Source organism: Mobula birostris, chromosome 27 (genome assembly GCF_030028105.1).
Source record: "Mobula birostris isolate sMobBir1 chromosome 27, sMobBir1.hap1, whole genome shotgun sequence".
In the NCBI taxonomy this organism is placed as follows: domain Eukaryota; kingdom Metazoa; phylum Chordata; class Chondrichthyes; order Myliobatiformes; family Myliobatidae; genus Mobula; species Mobula birostris.
In genome coordinates, this window is record NC_092396.1 from 12,579,155 (window position 1) to 12,599,869 (window position 20,715).

Sequence of the window (20,715 nt, forward strand, 5' to 3'; positions counted from 1 at the left end):
GGGTCCCCTCCTCCTTCCCTTTCTCCCATGGTCCACTCTCCTTTCCTATCAGATTCCTTCCTCTCCAGCTCTTTCTCTTTCCTACTCACCTGGTTTCACCTATCACCTTCTAACTATCTTCCTGCCCCTCCCCTGTCTTTTTATTCTTCCCCCTTCTTTTCCAGTCATGAAGAAGGGTCTCGGCCTGAAAACGTTGACTTTTTATTCATTTCCATAGATGCTGCCTGGCTTGCTGAGTTCCTCCAGAATTTTGAGTGTGTTGCTTTGGATTTCAGGAACTGCAGAATTTCTCGTGTTTATGATTACTAGTATACGTTTGTACATTGTGAAATCCGTTGTTTTGCAGCTGATACCCCAGGTTGTTGGGCGCTGAACAGAAAATATTAAATCTTCACTGGTCTCAGGTGAGGAACTAAATTACAGGAGGATATCAAATGTGGTACATTTATTCAAGAAATGCAGCAGTCTTAAGACAGATAATTACAGGCTTGAGAGTCTGATACCAGAGTAGAGAAGTTACTGGGAAAAGAGCATAATTCATCTACACTTGGAAAAGCATGCATTAATTGAAAACTTTTTTTTGAAGAGGGAAAAAGTATGTTGATGTGGTTTGCATGGGTTTCAGCAAAGAGGGCTGGTCTAAAAAGTCAGAGTAGGTGGCAAATTATCAAAATGGACCCAAAACTAAGGCAGAGGATGATGTGGAGGGTTGTTTTGCAACTGGAAGCCATTGACCAGTGTACCAAAGTTTGGTGCTGGGACTCTTGCATGTTGTTATACTCATTAATAAATTGGGATGTGAATATAGGAGCTATGATTGGTATGTTTGCAGATGACACAAAAGTTGGTGATGCTGTTAGTAGTGAGGTGGATACAGGACAAACCTTTTCAGTTGGTAAGATGAACAGAGCAATGGCAAGTGGAATTCAATCCTGAAAAGCATGAGATTATGTATTTTGGAAGGATTAATAAGGGGCCTTTAGAGTATTAAGGATCAGATGGATCTCTATGTTCAAGCCCAAGGATCCCTGAAATTGACAGCAGATAAATAGGTGATTAAGTAGGCTTATGAGAGATTTGCCTTCATTATCTAGAACATAGTCGAGAAGTGCAAGGTTCTTATAGTAGCATTGGTTTGGCTACAGCTGAAATATTGCGCGCAGGTGCAGGTCACAGTAGGAAGGACATGGTTGTAGTAGGGAGAATGCCGAGGAGACTGGCCAAAATCTTGTTTGGGATGAAGGGTCTTGCTTGTGAGGAGATCAGGGAATCCTTGGAGCAGAGGAGGCTGAGGGAGTCTTGACTGAGATGTATACCATTATGAGGGAGATAGGGAGGACACATGGCATAGTTGTATAAGACCAGGGGGCAAATGTGTAAGGTAAAATGGTTTACAGAGGACCTGAGGAATTTTTTTTTTATCTATAGGGTGGGCTGTCTGCCAGGATAAGATGACAACATCCAAGTCAGATGTATTTGGGATTTTTCCTTGGTCTGTGTATTGATTTAACTATTTTCAGGCAGCAAGTACAACCCAAGTTTTCCAGGGCAGGAGCAGAAAATAGTAATTGGGGATTTTACCTCCGTAGTATTACCCAAGGATTCCTATTGAAGAACCACCATATAGGAATGTCAGATTTTAGCAATGATAATCTCCATGTTTGAATCAAAATGAGAATCAGATTTATAATCACTGACATATGGTGTGAAATTTGTTGTTCTGCGGCAACAGTAGGATGTAAAGACATACAAATCTATAAATTAAATAGTGCAGAAAAGGGATAATGAAGTAGTGTTCATGGACCACTCAGAAATCTGATAGCAGAAGGAAAACAACTGTTCCTAAATCATTGAGTGTAGCTCTTAGGGTTCCTGTATAAATGAGAAGAAGGGATGCCCCAGATGCTAAAGTCCTTAATGATAGATGCTGCCTTCTTGAGGCACTGCTTCTTGGAGGTGTTCTTGAAGATGTCCTCAGTGGTGAGGACAATTGTATCCATAGTGGACCTGACTGAGTCTATAACGTCTGCAGCTACTTGTGATCCTGTGCATTAGACGATCCATACCAGACAATGATGCAACCAATCAGGATGCTGTCCACTGTACATCTATAGAAGCTTGCAATGGTCCATGGTGACATACAAAATCTCCTGAAATTTCTAACAAAGCAGAGCCACGGGCTTGCCTTCTTCAAGATTGCATCAACGTGTTAGATGCAGGGTAGATCCTCTGTGAATCTATACCTCAGGAACTTGAAGCTGCTCACAACTTCTACTGTTGACCCCTCAATGAGGACGGGTGAGTTTTCTACTGACCTGGGCTTCCTGAAGTCCACAATCAGTCCCTTGGTCTTGCAGACACTGAGTTGTGAGGTTGTTGTTGCCATTCACAAATGGTAAACAGGTACTTTATAATGAGCTGTATCTACTTGTAGAACTGTAACTCTGTAAGGAACAGAGCATTCCTGATTGGGAAGTAATTGGGAAGGAATTACAGATTCTTTCTATAAGAGAAGGTCTGGGTTCAAGATCCAAGTTTCAAGATTATTTATCATGTGTATATCAAAACATACAGTGAAATCATCATTTGCGTAACCAGCCATCACGTCCAAGGATGCACTGGGGGCAGCCCGCAAGAGTCACCATGCGTTGTGGTGCCAACATAGCATGTCCACAATGCTCTGCAAATCAGCACAAAGCAGAAGAAAACAACAACAGCAGAACAAGCCTCAGTCCTCCTTCCTATCCACATATGCAACCCCCTAACCCCAATAACAGACCAGCTACGGCCTCCAGCAAACTCCGCCTCAGGTTTGCAGACGTAGGACTTTGGGGTCCGATCAATGGGCCTTGATTTCTGGACTTTCAATATGACCCTCAGGCCATGATCCTTGGCATCGATTCCAAGGACCTGCTAATCACCAAAGGCTAGACCTCAAACTCAAGTCTCACCAATTCACAAACTCAGGGGGGTCATTGGACCTTGTTCCTTCAGCCCATATGGAATTCCAATTCTGAAACCTGCTGACAACTCACTAACCCAGGGGAGGAGGATACCAGCCCTTATCCACTCTGGCCTGCTGACTCGGAGGCCCTCATCCAGCCAGACATCCTTGCCTGGTTGTCTGATGTCTCAAGTCTGTTGAACAGAGACTTAGACTCCGGTTTGAACTCTAATTCTCTCACATTCCCATCTCTAAACTCTAACCTGACCCTTAACTCCTCTCTCTGTCCCAAAAACCATCTCCATGGACCTGAATAAACAACTCAATCTGAGTCGTGATTCGATTGTGATCACAGCTCGGTGCCATCTTGGAAAGGAAATACCACCTTTCCGTACATAATGTTGATTCACTTTTGAAGGAATAAAATTCAAAGCAGAGAAATTATGTTTAAAAGACATGGGAGACTGCAGATTCTGGAATCTGGAGCGAAACAAAAATTGCTGGAGGAACTCAGCAGGTCAGGCAGCATCTATGGAGAGAAATAAACAGTAATCACTTCAAACTGAGACCCTTCATCTGGAATTATTTATGATTAACACATAGAATCCTGGAAAGGCCATATATAGATTAAATTATAACTATGATTATGTTAATATAGGTGTAATGTGTGGGTTGAATATGACACTGATTTAAAAACAGAACTTTTGTTTGGGTAAATTTCCAGGTTGCAGGCTTCCCTGATTTGTCTATTAGGGATTGTGCATGATTGTCATTAGTTTGAATTGGTACTTAATTGATATACTGTAGTTGATCCTGCACTATTAATTAATGGTGGTTACCAAACATTTTCTGTCACATTCTGAGTTGTTTTGTTCTTGTTTAATTTATTCACTCACCAAATTGATATTTGGTTTGAATACTTGGAGGGCAGGTATGCGTATAGGTAATGGAGTATTGGTAGATCATTACTATCACACTGGGATTTAATATTTGCTTCTCCTTAGTGACCAACTCATTGTTATTCTTGAAATCCACTCCAAACAGAATCACGTAGCAAGGATTGAAACTGAGTAAACAAGCCCTGCTGAATTTACCTTTGGGAATAATAGTCCATACTCCTGGTAATATAAAAATGACATGTGTTCGTCCGTTATTGACGTCGATGAAGACCTTGACACCATTATGATGGTGTGGAGACTGGCGTGTGATTTGGATTTAAGTGAGGGAGAGTTGCGCAACGTCAGCCTCACTCTCTCTTCCCAGTTTCCATCTGGATCCAGTGGCAAGAGAGAGTTGAGACAGCTGGAGATGGGACTAGGTGCAGTGGATGACCAGGACGTCTTCTGTGTCTTGTCCTGCTCTACACGTTCCACGATGCTTGCAGAGACTGCCTTCTTGACCATTGGACTTTCCATTGGTCTCGTCCGCTCAATCCGCCAGAGTCTGTCTTCACATGCTGAGATAGACAACTCCCTATCTCACCGAGGGTTTGAGGCCCATTGGCTACTCCCACCTGGTTTAGCCGGTTTGTTGAAGCCATTGCCCGGGGTGTGGCCGCTGTCGCATGCAAACAGCTATGAGGAGCCACAGATGGCAGCTGAGTGCCAGGTGGGGACCAAAGGTGGACTAACCGCCTTGAAAACAACGTGACATGTTCCCCCACCAGAGGCGCTACCCCTCCCTGACACCCCATACACCCTAAAATGACATACCGACATACTGAAAGGCCTAGATAGAGTGGATGTAGAGAGGATGTTTCCTATAGCGGGGGAGTCTAAAACCAGAAGGCACAACCTCAGAATAGAGCGACATCTATTTAGAACAGAGACAAGGAGGAATTTCTTTAGCCTGAAGGTGGAAAATCTGTGGAATTCATTGCCACAGATGACTGTGGAGGCCAGGTCATTGAGTGTATTTAAGGGGGAGGTTGATAGACCCTTGGTAAGTCTGGACCTGAAAGGTTACAGGATGAAGGCAGGAGACTGCGTCTGAGAGGGAAATGGACCAGCAATGATCAAATGGTGGAGAAAGCTCGATGGGCCCAATGGCCCAATTCTGCTCCAGTGTCTTCTGGTCTTACAGACATTCTGACCAAAAGACAATATGATTAGTGGAAAATTAAACCATGGTTGAATATGCCCAATGAGGTTTCTAGGAACTGCTAATACAGAGCGATGATCAATCAACAGTTCCAAATATAACAACTTAATGTTATTAACATGATTTGCTAAATGTTTTGGTATAAAATTAAGATTTATATTTTGTCAAAAGAGGAAGTAAAAGTAAATAAATAATAAATTGTCAGAATACTGTCACCAGTAGTCAATTCTTCTATAGAATGTGTGTGGAGGTTGATAATGAATTTAATTATTGCTGCTTGAACTGCAAAAATAATCTACTTTCGTTTTAGCAATCACAATGTTTCTGCAACTCCGTTTCCAAAACCCATTCGGAAAAGATGACCTAGAGCTTCACGTTCCTTTGTTACCACTTGTCTATTTCTTACATGTAGTTAATACGTATCTTTTTTTTTTGCTCTTGTTTCTCCGTGCTTATTCTATCAGTTGGCATTAACTTCTAGTTAGTATGTCTCCATTGTCATTCTTTAAAACCTGGTTTCTCTTCTCTCATTTTATCTCCTGGTGGTTAATCTTTTCTGTGCTGCGTACAACTCAATAGCTATGGCTATGAATTGTTGATTTGCGTCGCTTTTGCATCGGTCCTTGTCATCTTATGTAACAATGTGTTCACAAGACGGACTTGTTTTAGGACTCTTAGAGGCAGGACCCCTTATTGCCTCACAGAAGGGGAGAGTACACTTCTTGTGACCTCATCAAAAGAGAACTCTCAGAACTCACTCCAAGCTCCCCCGTATCCTAAACAGGCTCTCAAACTCAGCATGCATAACCCCGCTGTGATCATAGACAACGGTTCGGGTATCTGTAAAGCGGGGATAGCCGGGGACAATGCTCCAAGGTCAGTCATTACATCAATTGTGGGACGACCCAAAGCCAAGGCGACCATGCTCGGGGCCGGGCACAAGGAATACTACATAGGAGAAGAAGCTCAGGCCAAGAGAGGAGTTTTGAATTTGAAATACCCAATAAAACATGGCATAGTGACTTGCTGGGATGATATGGAGAAGGTCTGGCGACATGTTTACGATTGCGAGCTCCGTTTAAAGTCACACGAGAGACCAGCCTTATTAACTGAAGCCCCTCTGAATCCTTTACACAACCGAGAAACCATGACCGAGATTATGTTTGAAAGTTTCAAGGTGCCCGCCATGTACATAGCTGTCCAGGCAGTTCTAGCTCTGTACGCTTCCGGGCGAACGACCGGTCTGGTTGTGGACAGTGGAGATGGCGTGACTCACACAGTGCCCATTTACGAAGGTTACTGTCTCCCCCACGCTGTCTACAGGTTCGACTTGGCTGGCAGAGATATTACCCAATATTTCGTCAGGATCCTGATGGAAGTTGGACATTCCTTCATCTCCTCTGCTGAGAGGGAGATCGTGAAAGACATCAAGGAGAAGCTGTGCTACGTGGCTATTGACCCACAACTGGAAATGCGGAGGAGGCGTGAAGATGTCCAGAAGGAATACAAGTTGCCCGACGGAAACGTGATACAGATCCAAAGCCAGCGTTTCAGAGCGCCTGAGATACTCTTCTCTCCTGCTTGCGTGGGTTTCGAATGTCCAGGTGTGCACAGGCTGGTGTTCAAGAGTATCTCAAAATGTGACATCGACCTGCGGAAGTACCTGCATTCAAACGTGCTGCTGTCGGGGGGATCCACGCTCTTCCCAGGCCTGGATGAAAGGCTGCTGAAGGAGCTGCAGTTCCTCGCTCCTGCGGGAATACCGGTGAAAGTCATCGCCCCTCCAGAGAGGAAATACTCCGTCTGGATTGGGGCTTCGATCCTAACATGCTTGACTTCATTTCAGGAAATGTGGATTACGGCTACCGAGTACCTGGAGATGGGACCGTGTGTTGTTCACAGAAAATGCTTCTAGGAAACTCTTATCGCTAAAAATAGCAAATACTTTAATCGGTCCTATTATTGTTGCATGAATAATAAACACCTGGAATTACTATATCTGTGAGTAGCTTTGTAGTATTTTATATTCTAATGTTTGTAAAAAGACAAATACATGGCTTTAAAATAGAGACTTGGTAGAGTTTCAGAGAAGTACAGCACAGAAACAGGCCCTTCGGCCCATCTAGTCCATGCCAAAACCATTTAAACTGCCTACTCCCATTGACCTGCCTCATGTTCCCTTTAAACTTTTCACCTTTCACCCCTAACCCATGACCTCTGGCTGTAGTCCCACCCAACCTCAGTGGATAAACCTGCTTGCATTTACCCTTTCGATATCCCTCATAATCTTGTATACCTCTATCAAGTACTTTGATATCTTGTGTTCATTATTGGATCGGGCCTGCTTTCTAATACATGCATCATCTGAAAACTATGCTTAAATTTGACACATGTGCAAGTTAATGGAAGTTCAATTGGTAATGTGATTAATATAGAAATATGAACTCTATTTCCATGGAGGTCATACAAAATGGCTAAGGAGCACAGATTCAATTGTCAGAGACCGAATTTAGCACTGTTGGCTTTACACAAGTAGCTAACATGTATATTAGATTGTGAAGTCAAGTACCTTAGGTCAGAAAGCAGGATCGGAGTTCATAGAATTGACTAAACAATCACATTTATATAATGTCTTTCCACAACTTCAGTGTCTGAATTTTAAAGAACAGATTTATATGGCCCCAATATTAGACCAATTTGGAAAATGTGGATCATGTCTAGTGCAAATGCTAACCTTGCCTGCTGTAGACTGGAAAGATGTCAGTTGGCAAATATTACTTATAAATACAAGATTCAATTCCCACCAGAAACCAGGTAATGCTACTTTGTAGTTGGGCAAAAATAAGAACAGCAGGAGCTAACCTGTTTAAAAGGCCATGAGATATTTGAATCGGGGATGGATCATGTCAGAAACAAAAAAAAAGCTTACAGCGTTATACTTCTCTGACACTACCCACTGTAATCCACAGGTTTTCCTTAGTAAGGAATCACCAGTACTTATGCATACGTTTGAGGCTGCAATACAATTCAAGAGGGTGACGTAATTGGAGCAAAGACTTGAAGACTGTGGTTAAGTGTCATTCCCAGTTACAATTTAAAAGTGTAGATGACAAGATTTAAGCAGGGAAAGAGTTGATAGTTGCGGAAGACTGCTCGCAGTTATTTATCTCATTGAACATTAAATGCATTTCTAAAGAAGGAATAAAATTTCTCTTACCATATTGCTACTTGTTCATTAAAACATGGCAAGGCAGTTTAGAGCCAATGACATATTTTTGAAATGTAATGCAGAGCCACTATTTCAGGCAATCAACCTTTAGTGGTATTGGCTGAGGGACAAATTTTTTTAAATACTTTTCTAACGGCACATGGCAATTTTGCATGAACCTGAGTGCAGAAGGGCTCTTGGTTAAGGACATTTAAAGAACATTACATTGAACAAGACCTGACAATACTAGAAATGCTCTGCGGGCCAGTCAGCATTTGTGATGAGAGTATCATAATTAATGTTTTAGTCAATAACTTTTCTAGCATTTTCTGTTTTTATTTCAGATTTATATTTGGAGTAGTGCAGTAAAGTTCAGCCTAGTTTAGAATACGACAAAAAAGTGGGAAGGGAAGTTCTCTCTGAAGAGGGTTAGTCTAAAATGTATAACGTGTATAACATGTTATGCATGTATAACATTTTGGATGTGTCTGTGTAATGTGTGGACAATAACTTTCACCAATTATTTGTGAAAATGCTTGAAAATTTGAGTAATATCTTCTCAACCAATATACTGTGTCCTTCTTAATGATGAGCACCAAGTCAGCTTGTGCGTTTTTATGCAACATTCTGTTTTGCTTTCTTTATATTTATTTCATAATGAGTAAGTCCAGAAAGAATTGGTGTGTGAGGAATAAATTTTATCGTATCCCTAATCACAGATAGCTAAAAGTGTTTGATCGCCTGAGGTGATAGATTAAGCACAGAAATAATTCCTTTGGTCCACCAAATCCATACTGACCAGCAAGAACCAATTTACACAAATCCTACATTAATCTCATTTTATTCTCTCCACATTCAAATCAAGCCCCCTTAGGTTCTACCATTCACCTACACACAAGAATCGATATGAAGTAGTCAATACACCTACTTACTTTCTGTCCATTATGCCGCTGGCATTTAGAGCAGCAATGAAGGTCCTCCATCTCTACCTGCATAGAAGGATTCTTCATTACTGTTTCTATGACAATAGTTTTTTTGACATGTCAGGGTTGTTAGCCCTGAGCTGAACCCCTGAACCTGGAGGACTGGTAGACCACTCTTAGTCTGGCCTCTGTCCTTTGACCTGTTTGGCACAAGGATCTGACTCCAGCCAACACAGCTCTCCATGTCATTAAAGCACGCAAGCCTCCAAACCCTACAACAAGGTTGTGGTCCTCTTGGAAGGATTAACCTACCAACATACAGTACGTTTATACAGGATGTGGGAGGAAACTGGAGCACCCAAAGGAAGGAGAATGGGTAGACTACAAACAGACAAGACCAGAGGTTGGGTTAGACCCATATAACCAGAGATGTGAGGCAGCTGCTCTGCCAACTCTGCCACTTTGCCATGCTTAAAGCAGGATTTAGATCATTCAAATAAAAATAAAATCTGAAATGAGTTTTGGCTGCTGCATGCAAGGTCTCAGTGGGCAGCCATCTAAGAGAGAGTCAATTTCAAATGCGATTTTGATTCCATTGCACAGCACACGAGTTAACTTTGTTTCCTAAAATCTGAGTAGCCATTATACTTTGACTGTGTGTTAACAATTTTCAGGTCAAATTTTGCAAAGATGTAGAGAATGTGACTATTCTTTGTAATTTAAACTGAAGGGAATAGAGCTCTGAACAGAGTCGTGCAATTTATCCAATGTCATCAGATCACGATAGAGGACTAATAAATTTCAAAGCAAGTAATATTCAGCAGAATAAGTTTCGTCGTTGGTTTAAAAAGTGTTGCAGTAGATATCATCAGTGCCTGCAGAACTGGCCCTGCTCCCAAATCCATCTGATAAGCATGGACATTTCTGCCATCTCCTCTCATCTTCAGGCCTTCGAGGGCACTCTTCACATTAAGCTTTTATTTTCGATCCAGAGGCATTAATAGGCATATGTAAAAAAACTTTTTTTTAAGATTTCTATTGGGATCGATGCCTAATGAAACTGTTAAAACACTCCGCAGCATTTTGTACAGTCATTATTAACATTAAGTTAAAATTTGCTGCAGAGATGGTGGACTAGTTACTTTTTCCATTTCAGCAAGATTAATTTTTTTAATGCAAGGAAAAGTAATGAGTTACGTTCTAAAATGCAACTTACTGCACTTTTACATAGTCAATTTTATACTTGTAAGTAAATAAGTTTTAAAAATAGAGCCAATAAATTAAATATTGAGTACAATTTACAGCCAAATTAAGCCTAAAGACAGTGTACCCCAAATTCATAACTTTTCTTGCAATCCTTTTATTATATCTTTAGGTCAGATAGTTGCTAATGAATATGATGCCAATTTAAATTAAAATAATTTGTTTTTCTCTCAATAGTTTACATTTTTAATATGCACTTCTGGCAGGAATGGAAGTAATGCTGGAACTAAAGTCAAAAGTCTTTCTGGAATAATAGGATATTACTTCTTCCAAGAAGTAAAATTTACTGCCTTGATAAACAGCAATATCTCTTAGACCTGAGTGCAACAGTGCTCAGGTTCTTGATTACGCCATGTTTTCAGTGCATTTAGACTGTTCGATACAGTATTTGTTTATACAAAGCCAAATGAAAATTCGTTTTGACAACTTATTTTTAACGTCAAGTCTACCAATTACTATTGCTGTAATATCTAATGACCTAACAATGATTCAGTGTGTTTAGTTGATTTTAAAGTAATGATTTCTTACAGTTTATTCTAGCTCATTTCCCATCTCCCTCATCTGAAGTCTGACTTAGAGGAATACAGACTGCCAATTATCCTTTACATTCTAACTGAATTGATCTGCTTAGTGTTGGCAGTCCAATTTTGCAGAGGGGTTATAACACAGCTATAGTGCCACTCATTAATTTTTGCAACCAATTCAGTGCTTGCTTTAGGTAGCTAAAAATTCACTCAAGACATTATGATACTGCCATTTTTCCTGAAGTACATATAAGCCATATAACTTTGAAATTAGACCTATCTGTGCCCTATTGTTACATAGTCTACATTTAGAAACAGGCTATTTCATCCACTAGCATTTACCATAAATCCACCGACTCTCATAGCTACCCAGCTTATACCTCTTCCAACCCTTTCTCCAGTAAGAATGTCATTGCTTCTCCCAATTTCTCCTACTCCATCACCTCTGATCTCGAGATAAAGTCTGACACTCCTAGACATGTGAAATGTCCTCCCGCTTCAGCAAGGGTTGCTGCCCTTCTATGGTGATTGATAGAACTCTCCCTCATATTTCCTCTGTTTCTCAGACTTCTCTCATACCATTTCCCACCAAACAGAACCGAGATATAGTTCCCCTCATCCTTACTGCTCACCCAACCAGCCTCCAGGACCAGCACACGATCTTTCCTTCAGCTACAACAAAACTCCAGAACTGGCCACAACGTCTCCCACCCCTTTCTGCTTTATGGAGGGACCACTCCCTCTGGGACTTCCTAGTTCACTCATGCTTCTTCATTCACCCTTTCCTGACCATTGGTTCTTCATCTACAAACATTTGAGATGAACCACTTGTTCTTACATTACTTTGCAGGGGATCAGACGGTGCTTCCACATTAGACAGAGATTCATGTGCATCTCCTATAACCTGATCTACTGCATTTAGTGCTCTTGATGTGGCCTCCTCTACGTCAATGAAAGCTAGTGCAGATTAGATGACCAATTCACAAAACACTTGTGCTGTCCATAATGGCATTCCCAAGCTCCCAGTTGCATGTTATTTCATTTCCCCTTCCCCTTGCCAATCCAGCCTAGCCACCTTCAGGCTTTTCCACCGTCAGGATGAGGCCCAATGTAAACTAAAGAAACAACACCTCATTTTCTGTCTGGGCAGTTTACAATCCAAATAATACGAGCATTGACTTTACTTTCAATTTAATATAACTCTTACCTTCAGTTTCCTCCTGTCAGTGTATCACTTGTGTTGAACCGGCAACCCCTTCCAGTCCCTCACCACCTATTTTTACCCTCCTACTCCTCCTGGTTCCATCCACACATTTTACCCACTGGCTCAACCCCCACTCCCAACAAACTCCCTCGTCTGGATTCGACTCTGATTCCATCTGCCTTCTGCCTTTCTCTGCTCCTCCAGCAGTTCCAATTGTCACCTTCCTTGCTTATGAGATTCCAGTACATGTCGCCTTTGCACCCCTGTTTATCACCTTCCGACGACTTGTCTCCACCCTTACCTTCAGGGAACGTAGGAAGGAACAACAAGCAGAATGCAGGAAAAATTCAGTGGGCTGGGCAGCGACTGGGATGGAAATGGACCGTTGACGGTGTGAGATGACACCCTTCATCAGAAGGAGATGCTTATACTAGTTTTCATGGATTAATTTGCAGAGGAAGGTACACAGATTGAGGTTTTATTGTATCCTTTTCAAAGATCAAAGTAAATTTATTATTGAAGTACATGTACGGTATATACAACCCTGAGATTTATTTTCTTGCGAGCATTCACAGTAAATACATTAAACACAATAGAAGCAATGAAACAGCACACCCAACAGGGCGGACCATCAGCCAATGTGCAAAAGACAACAAACTGCGGAAATACAAAAAGAAAGACAAAAGAAATAATAATAATAAATAAATAAGTAATAAATATCAAGAATGTGTAATGAAGAGTCCTTGAGAGTGAATCTATAGATTGAGGGAACAGTTCAGTGATAGGGTGAGTGAATTTAAGTTAAGTTATCCCTTCTGAGCCAGATGGTTGAGGGGTAATAACTTTTTCCTGAACCTGGTGCTGGGTGCAAAGGCTCCTGTACCACCTTCCTGGTGGTAGCAGTGAAAAGAGAGCCTGGCCTGGATGGTGGGTGTCTTTGAGAATGAGTGCTGCTTTCCTGCAACAGCAATCTATGCAGCTCTGCTCAATGGTGCAGAGGGTTTTACCCATGTGAACTGGGCCGTATCCAATACTTTTTGTAGGTTTTTCCATTAGGGGGCATTGGTGATTCCATACCAGGCCATGATGCAACCAGGAATATACTCTCCACCACACATCTATAGAAGTTTGTCAAAGTTGTAGATGACATGCCAAATCTTCACAAACTCCTAAGAAAATAAAGGTGGTGCAGTAACAAACAAGAGTAACACACACAAAATGCTGGAGGAACTCAGCAGGCCAGGCAGCATCTAGGAAAAGAGTACAGTCAATGCTTCGGGCTGAAACCCTTTGGCAGTGGTTTTTTTTTCATAATGGCACTTACATGCTGGACCCAAGCCAGTTTGTCTGAAACTATAAACCGAGGATTTTAAAGGTGCTGGCCCTTTCCACCTCTGATCCCCTGGTGAGGAATAGCTCACAGGCTTCCTGTTTCGTCCTCCTGAAGTCAATAATCAGCTCCTTGTTCTTGCTGTCATTGACTGAGAGGTTGCTGTTTTGTGGCACCACTCAGCCAGATTTTCAATCTCTTGCCGACATGCTGATTTGGTCAATGACAGTGGTGTCATCAGCAAACTTAAATATGACATTGGAACTCTGCTTGGCCTCACAGTCATAAGTATAAAGTGAGCAGAGCAGGTGCTGAGCACAGAGCCTCGTGGTGCAGCTTGATGGTGCAGATTCTAAAGGAGATGTTATTGCTAATCCGAATTCACGAGGGTCTGCAAGTGAGGAAATCGAAGATCCAATTGCACAAGGAGATGTTGAGGTCTAGGTCTTGAAGCTTATTGATTTAGTTTCGAGGGGATGATAGTATTGAATGCCAAGCTATAGTCAATAAAGGGCATGCTAATGAATGTATCTTTGCTGCCCAGACGTTCTATGATTGAGTGAAGAGCCTATGGAATGGCATCTGCTGTTGTGATGATAGGCAAATTGAAGCAAATCCAAGTTGCTTCTCAGGCAGGAGATGATCTGTTTCATCACCAGCTCTCAAAACACTTTATCGTGGGGGATGTAAGTACTACTGGACTATCGTCACTGAGGCAGGTTACCACGCATCATAGTGGCAGAGAGCCAACTCGAGCTAATAATTTGTGAAAGATACTAATGGAGCGGTGCAAGCACTTTCCTGCTTAATTAGCAATTACTTACAGATTCAATACATGCACGAGTAAGCTTGTAATCACACCACCTCTTGTCTGCAAATGTGCGAACAAGCATGGAAGTCACAAAGCTGCTGGTTGCTCTTTACCAGTGATTTCCTAACTGCACCATGGCATTGAATTTCTAGAGTCTGTCGCAATTCCCCAGCACTTAAAATGGAAATCCGCTAACACAACCTATTTTGAAATTACTTGAGGTTACTTGAGTATTTTAATTATGCTAAAATGTAATTTTTGCCAGCCGGTGGTGTAGTGGCATCAGCACCGGGTTTGAACCTGGCCAGCTCCTTGCATGCTTTTCCACCCATGCTGGATGAGCATCAAGTTAGCAACTGGGTCTTATAAAAAAACAGACAAAACGCTAAAGACACGGCCACAAGGCGTAGAGAGGAATAACAACCACAACAAAATATAATTTTATTAAAAAACATTAATTTCTGTGTATTATAAGCAAATGTTTATTTTTTTTTTAAATTGCAAATATGTGGTGTATTTGTGATAGTTTTCTATATGACATTCAGAGATGTTATAATTTTGTAGTGGGGTATGCCAGTGGCATGGTTTAACTGACGACTAATGTTTTATTTTCAGCTGTTTATGGATACGGCTTGATCCAAAGTACCCCACTGATGCCTAATTTGTAATGTTCAGCACTTTCTTAAGCTTTTGCTGCTAAAGATGTTGATGCCTTTGACTTGCAAGCTCAAACTATCACATACAAATTAGCTAAGTGTATTCTTTGAACAGAAATCAATGACAAATACGGATGACTCAGAAATGACCTGTCAGTCTAGGCCAAAACCTTCAAGGAAAGCCTGACCAATGCTTGAACCAGTATCAATGTACATTCTATCTATCCTATATCGGTAGAAAAAGGAATCCCTGCTGGATTGTTATGAATTCACTGACTGGGAGGTGCTCAAAGCAGGAAGCAGCCTAGCGGAGGCAACTGACATGGTCACTGACTATATACTTTTCTGCGAAAACATGATCATGCCCAAAAAACCTGTCAAAGTATTTTTCAATAGCAAACCTTAGATCACAAAGAATCTGAAAAACATATCTAACTCAAAGAAAATAGCCTTAACTCTGGCAACAGGACTGAGGCTAAACAAATAAAACAAGCCAAAAGGGTCCATAAAGAGAAGGTGGAAAAGCTCTTCCAAGAATGCAAAGCTGGAGGTGCCTGGAAAGGTGTCAAAACAATGACCGGCTTCCGTAATCACCAGCCTCCATCCTACCTAAGTTGGGAGGAATGTGTACAGTTTGCAGAAGGACTGAACAGCTTTTACTGCAGGTTTGATGAGTACAACTTCACACTGGAGATGGAGAATCTCACCACCACTCTTCTATCAGATGCATTAAGCAGCACCAATATAGAGTTTCATCTGAGAGAGGTGGAGAGGGTACTCAGGAGAACAAACCCCAGTAAAGCACCAGGTCCTGACAACATTAGTGGATGGTTACTGAAACTCTGCTGTGGACAACTGTCAGAGGTTTTCTGTCATCTCTTCTACTGCTCTCTGCCTGATCATATGGAAAACTGCCATCATATGCCCAATTCCCAAGAACAGCAATCCCACCAACAATAATGGCCACCGTCCTGTAGCTCTACCATTGCTGGTAATGAAGCCCTCTGAAAGGCTCCTCCTACCACAGCTAGGGGTGATAGGAAGTGAGCTCACTGATGATGCAATACTAACGTCACTGCACCATACCTGCACACTCCTAGAGAGACCTGGATCAATTGTTAGGATATTGTTTGTGAACTTCTCCAGTGCATTTAACACCACGCAGCCTCATCTCATGGGACATAAACTCCAGAAAAGGAATGTAAACCCCGACCTCATACTCCTCACCTTCTCCTTCCTCACAGATGGACATCAAAAAGTGAAATATAATGGTTATATGAGCACCAATAGCCAAGTATCAACCGCAGCACTACACGGTTTGGTTATCTCACCAGTCTTGTTCACACTGTAGAAGCTCACACCCAGACAGGCAGTACACCAACTACTCTGATGACACAGTCATTACTGACGCTACTAACTCTGATGACTGCATCATTGAGGAAATCAATACGTTTGCTGGATAGTGCACAAACAGCTATATGGACCTGAACCCCAGTAAAACTAAAGAAATGAAATGGTGGTGGACTTTAGAAAACAACAGCACACTGCCCCAACCCTGGAAATAAATGGCCGGTCAATAGAGTATGCCGGAGAGTAGAAGTATCTCGGCACAACGAAAGGTAACAAAATTACCTTGAAGGCCAGTGGTGGGTTGATACTCTCCATGTGCCAACAACCGCTATTTTTCCTTAGGAAGATGCAGAAACTTCAAGTCCAGCCATCAATTCTCCAAACATTTTATAAATGCTTCATTGTATCAATATTAACCTACAACACCAAGGCATGGTTCAGAGCAATGAGTACTATCAACCTCAGCCCACTCCACAGAATTGTCAGAATAAGTAGTAAAATTATTGGCCAGGAACTATTTATAAATACATTGCTCCTTGAAGATCTGACTTATGGAAATTAGATTTTAGGCAAATTCTGCTGTGCATATTAAAGTATTTTTTTAAAGATTGTAATCATAATAATAAAAAGTCTAGTGGTGTTCATTAATGAATGGATACAATATATAATCTAATAGTTCAATTATGGGCAGTATTACAGTGATCATTCAATGAAATTGAGGAATATATTAAATGTATGTAGAGTGATACAATATGGATTACTAATAAATTTCTGACATTTCTGACCTGTGGAGGGATCAACTTATGGACAGTTCTCAGAAACTAAACCTTGACGTAACCTGGGGACTGGCTATACAACTCATAACACCTGTACAGGCAGGTGTTATGGACAGATATACACCTATATAAGTCCGATATTACAGAAACAAAAATCTAGACATGCTTTCAGTACTTCATTCATGTGGACAGTCTTCATGAATACTTTTTGATTATTAAAATCAGCAACCTAATCAGTTATGAGTTAAATCACAGCCAAGAGCAAAGAATCAAGCCTAAGATTTTCCTGTGTTCTGTGACTTATTGCACAGGAGCACAATGTGCATTGTTTAAACAACTGTTTTTTTACATATATCAGTACAAGCAAAAGAGGTCTGCATAGAAAAAGGATGCAAGAAAAAAGTACAACCATAGTCTTAGAATATACAAAATGGGAAGGGAAAATACAAGAGACTACGGATACTGGAATCCGGTGCAATGAGCAATCTTCTGGAAGCACCCAGAAGGTCAGACAGCATCTGTGTGTAGGGAAAGGAAATGTCAATGTTTCAGGTTCTGATGCAATATTCCGACACAAGCCATTGAGAATTCCTTCCCCCACCGCAAATGCTGCACAACCTCTGGGTTCCTCCTGCAGGTTACTTGTTGAAAAGACTTGCAAAGACTTGCAAAGTTGACCTGCTACTGAACAAAAACAGTTCAATCTCTGTCAGTAAGTGAAGTGATAATCATGGACCAATTGCAAGTGATTGGAGAAGATAATGTAGATTCTTAGCCGATGGTGCAGATTCAGATTAGTTTAATGTCATCTATACAACAGGGTGCCATGAAATTCTTTGCTCACACGAACATCACAGAATAAAAATATACATGATGATAATAAATATACATGAATTCAAATTGATGGAATGGTGCAGTATAGTGATAAAAGTTGAAGTAGTGCAAAAAGGAATGCTTGTGTGACCAGAATGGAAGAGATAGAATTAAGAGGTCAAAAACATGACAGCACCACTGTGAGTAACATGTGACAATGGAGAATGGTACAGACACTTGATAGCAGTGCAGAAGAAGCTGCTTTCGGGTCTAGTATCTAGTCTTTCAAGCTCGTGTATCTTCTCCCAGAAGTTCGAAGAGAGGAAAAGGAATTTCCAAGGTGGAAGATTTACTGATGTAACACACTCTGAAGATGGACTGAATGGAAGAAAGAAAGTGATGAACTTTTGATGAACTGGTATACCACTCTCTACAGGTTCTGTCAATCTTGAAGAGCAGTGGCCATACCAGGCTAAGATGAAACTTGTCTGGATACTTACAAAAGTACATTTGCAGAAGTTTGAGAGAACCTTCCTGGACAAGCTGAGTTTTCTTAGATACAGTGCTATAAAAAGTATTCACCCCCTTGGAAGTTTCCATGTTTTATTATTCTACAACATTGAATCACAGTGAATTTAATTTGGCTTTTTTGAGACCAATCAACAGAAAAAGACTCTTTCTTGTCAAAGTGAAAACAGATCTCCACAATGTGGTCTAAATGACATAAAACACAAATTAATTGATTGCATAAGTATTCACACCCCTTTAATACGACACACCAAGCCATCACTGGTGCAGCCAATTGTTTTTCGAAGTCACATAATTAGTTAAATGGAGATCAGCATGTGCAGTCAAAGTGTTTCAATTGCTTGTGGTAAAATTTACCTGTATCTGGAATGTCCAAATGCTGGTGAATAAGTATTCTGGCAATGAAGACAAAAGAGCACTCCAAGCAGCTCCACAAAAGGTTATTGAAAATCACAAGTCAGGAGATAGCCACAAGAAAATTTCCAAGTCACTGATTATCCCTTGGAGTGCAATTACGTCAATCATCAAGAAATGGAAAGAATATGGCACAGCTGTAAATCTGCTGAGAGCAGGTTGTCAACAAAAACTGAATGACTGTGTAAGAAGGGAATTCATGAGGGCTACCAAGACACCTATGACAACTCTGGAGAAGTTACAAACTTCCGTGGCTGAGGTGGGAGAGAATACACATACAACAACTGTTCCCTGAGTGCTTCACCAGTCGCAGCTTTATGGGAGAGTGGCAAAGTGAAAGCGACCATTGAAAGAAAACTCATATGAAAATCTCGGCTGGAATTTGCCAGAAGGCATGCGAGAGACTCTGAAGTCAGCTGGAATAAGGTTCTATGGTCTAATGAAACCAAAATTGAGCTTTTTGGCCATCAGACTAAACGCCATGCACACTATCAAAAACACAGCATCCCTACTGTGAAGCATGGTGGTGCTGCATCATGCTGTGGGGATGCTTCACTGCAGCAGCCCTGAAAGGCTTGTGCAGGTAGAGGGTAAAAGGAGTGCAACAAAATACAGGGAAATCCTGTCGGAAAACCTGATGCAGTCTGGAAGAGAACTGTGACTTGAGAGATGGTCTGTTTTCCTGCAAGACAGTGACCCCAAGCATAAAGCCAAAGCTACTTAGGAATAGCTTGAAAACAACAGTTAATGTAATGTCCTGGAGTGGCCAAGTCAGAGTCCAGACAGCAATCTAATTGAGAATTTGTGGCTGAACTTCAAAAGGCCTGTTCACTCACGATCCCCATGCAAACTGACAGAACCTGAGCAGTTTTGTAAAGAAGATTGGGGAAAACTCAAGGCTGTAATTGCTGCCAAAGGTGCATCCAGTAATACCGACTTGAAGGGTGTGAATACTTAGGCAATCAATTATTTTGTATTTTATATTTGTAATTAATTTAGATCACGTTATAGAGATCTATTTTCACATTATATGAAAGAGTCTTTTTCTGTTGATGAATGTCAAAAAAAGCCAAATTAAATCCATTGCGATTCAATGTGGTAAAACAATAAAACATGAAAACTTCTGGAGGTGGGGCGGTGGCAAATACTTTTTATAAGCACTGTATCAAAAGTAATACATAGACCGATATGCTTCCTTGAGAGATTGCTGGTAATACGGATGCCTCAGTAATTGGGGAATGAACGGTAAGCAACTGAAATAATAATCACTGCCTATGACTAGAGAAATGGGCACAACCAATTAATTAAGGAAGGGAACAGTGCCACTGTCAAAGGGGATGCTTAGATTGATAAACAGAATGTATTATTGGTATTGGTTTATTATTGTCATATGTACCAAGACACAGAGAAAAGCTTGTCTTACATACTGTTCATACAGATCAAATCTTTAGACAGTGCATTGAGGGGAGAAGAGAGATTGCCCAGGCTGAGTGAGGTCTTTGATTATGCTGGCTGCTTTACTGAGGCAGTGAGAAGTATAAGCAAAGTCCACAAATGGAAGGCTGGTTCTTGTGATGTGTTGAATTGTGTCCGCAACTCACAGAGTAGTTGCCATATCAAGCCAAGCAAGAATGCATTCAGGCAGAATGCTTTCTATGGTGCATTTGGTAAGAATCCATGAGGACATGCCAAATTAATTTAGCTGCATGAGCAAGTAAAGGGATTGGTGAGCTTTCTTGGTGGTGAGATCAGCGTGATTGGACTTATTGGTGATATTCATATGTAGGAGCCTAAAGCTCTCAACATTAACACCATTGATGTAGACAGGAGTATATTCAGTGCCCCCATTTCTGAACTCAGTGATAAGCTCA

General features: G+C 41.2%; 1 protein-coding gene and 1 long non-coding RNA gene across 5 annotated transcripts in view; one reads left to right on the top strand and one right to left on the bottom strand.

Moving 5' to 3' along the window:
- The window catches only part of LOC140188810 (uncharacterized), an 82,402-nt gene that overhangs the window by 43,018 nt on the left and 18,669 nt on the right, over positions 1-20,715 (bottom strand). The window lies entirely within an intron of this gene.
- LOC140188773 (actin, macronuclear-like) lies at positions 696-6,959 on the top strand. Of its 3 annotated transcripts, none has more exons than XM_072245397.1 (2): positions 696-705; positions 5,854-6,959. In XM_072245397.1, exon 2 carries the CDS (start codon positions 5,967-5,969, stop codon positions 6,957-6,959), a length of 993 nt encoding a protein of 330 aa, XP_072101498.1. In that variant the 5' UTR covers positions 696-705; positions 5,854-5,966. The 3 variants fall into 3 exon arrangements, with proteins under 3 accessions (XP_072101498.1, XP_072101497.1, XP_072101496.1); XM_072245396.1 differs by lacking the exon at positions 696-705 and having other exon boundaries at positions 5,844-6,445; positions 6,632-6,959; XM_072245395.1 differs by lacking the exon at positions 696-705 and having other exon boundaries at positions 5,844-6,959.

Excerpts from the sequence above, each read along its gene's own strand:
- LOC140188773 (XM_072245395.1), top strand. The coding sequence starts at position 5,844 with ATGCATAACCCCGCTGTGATCATAGACAACGGTTCGGGTATCTGTAAA.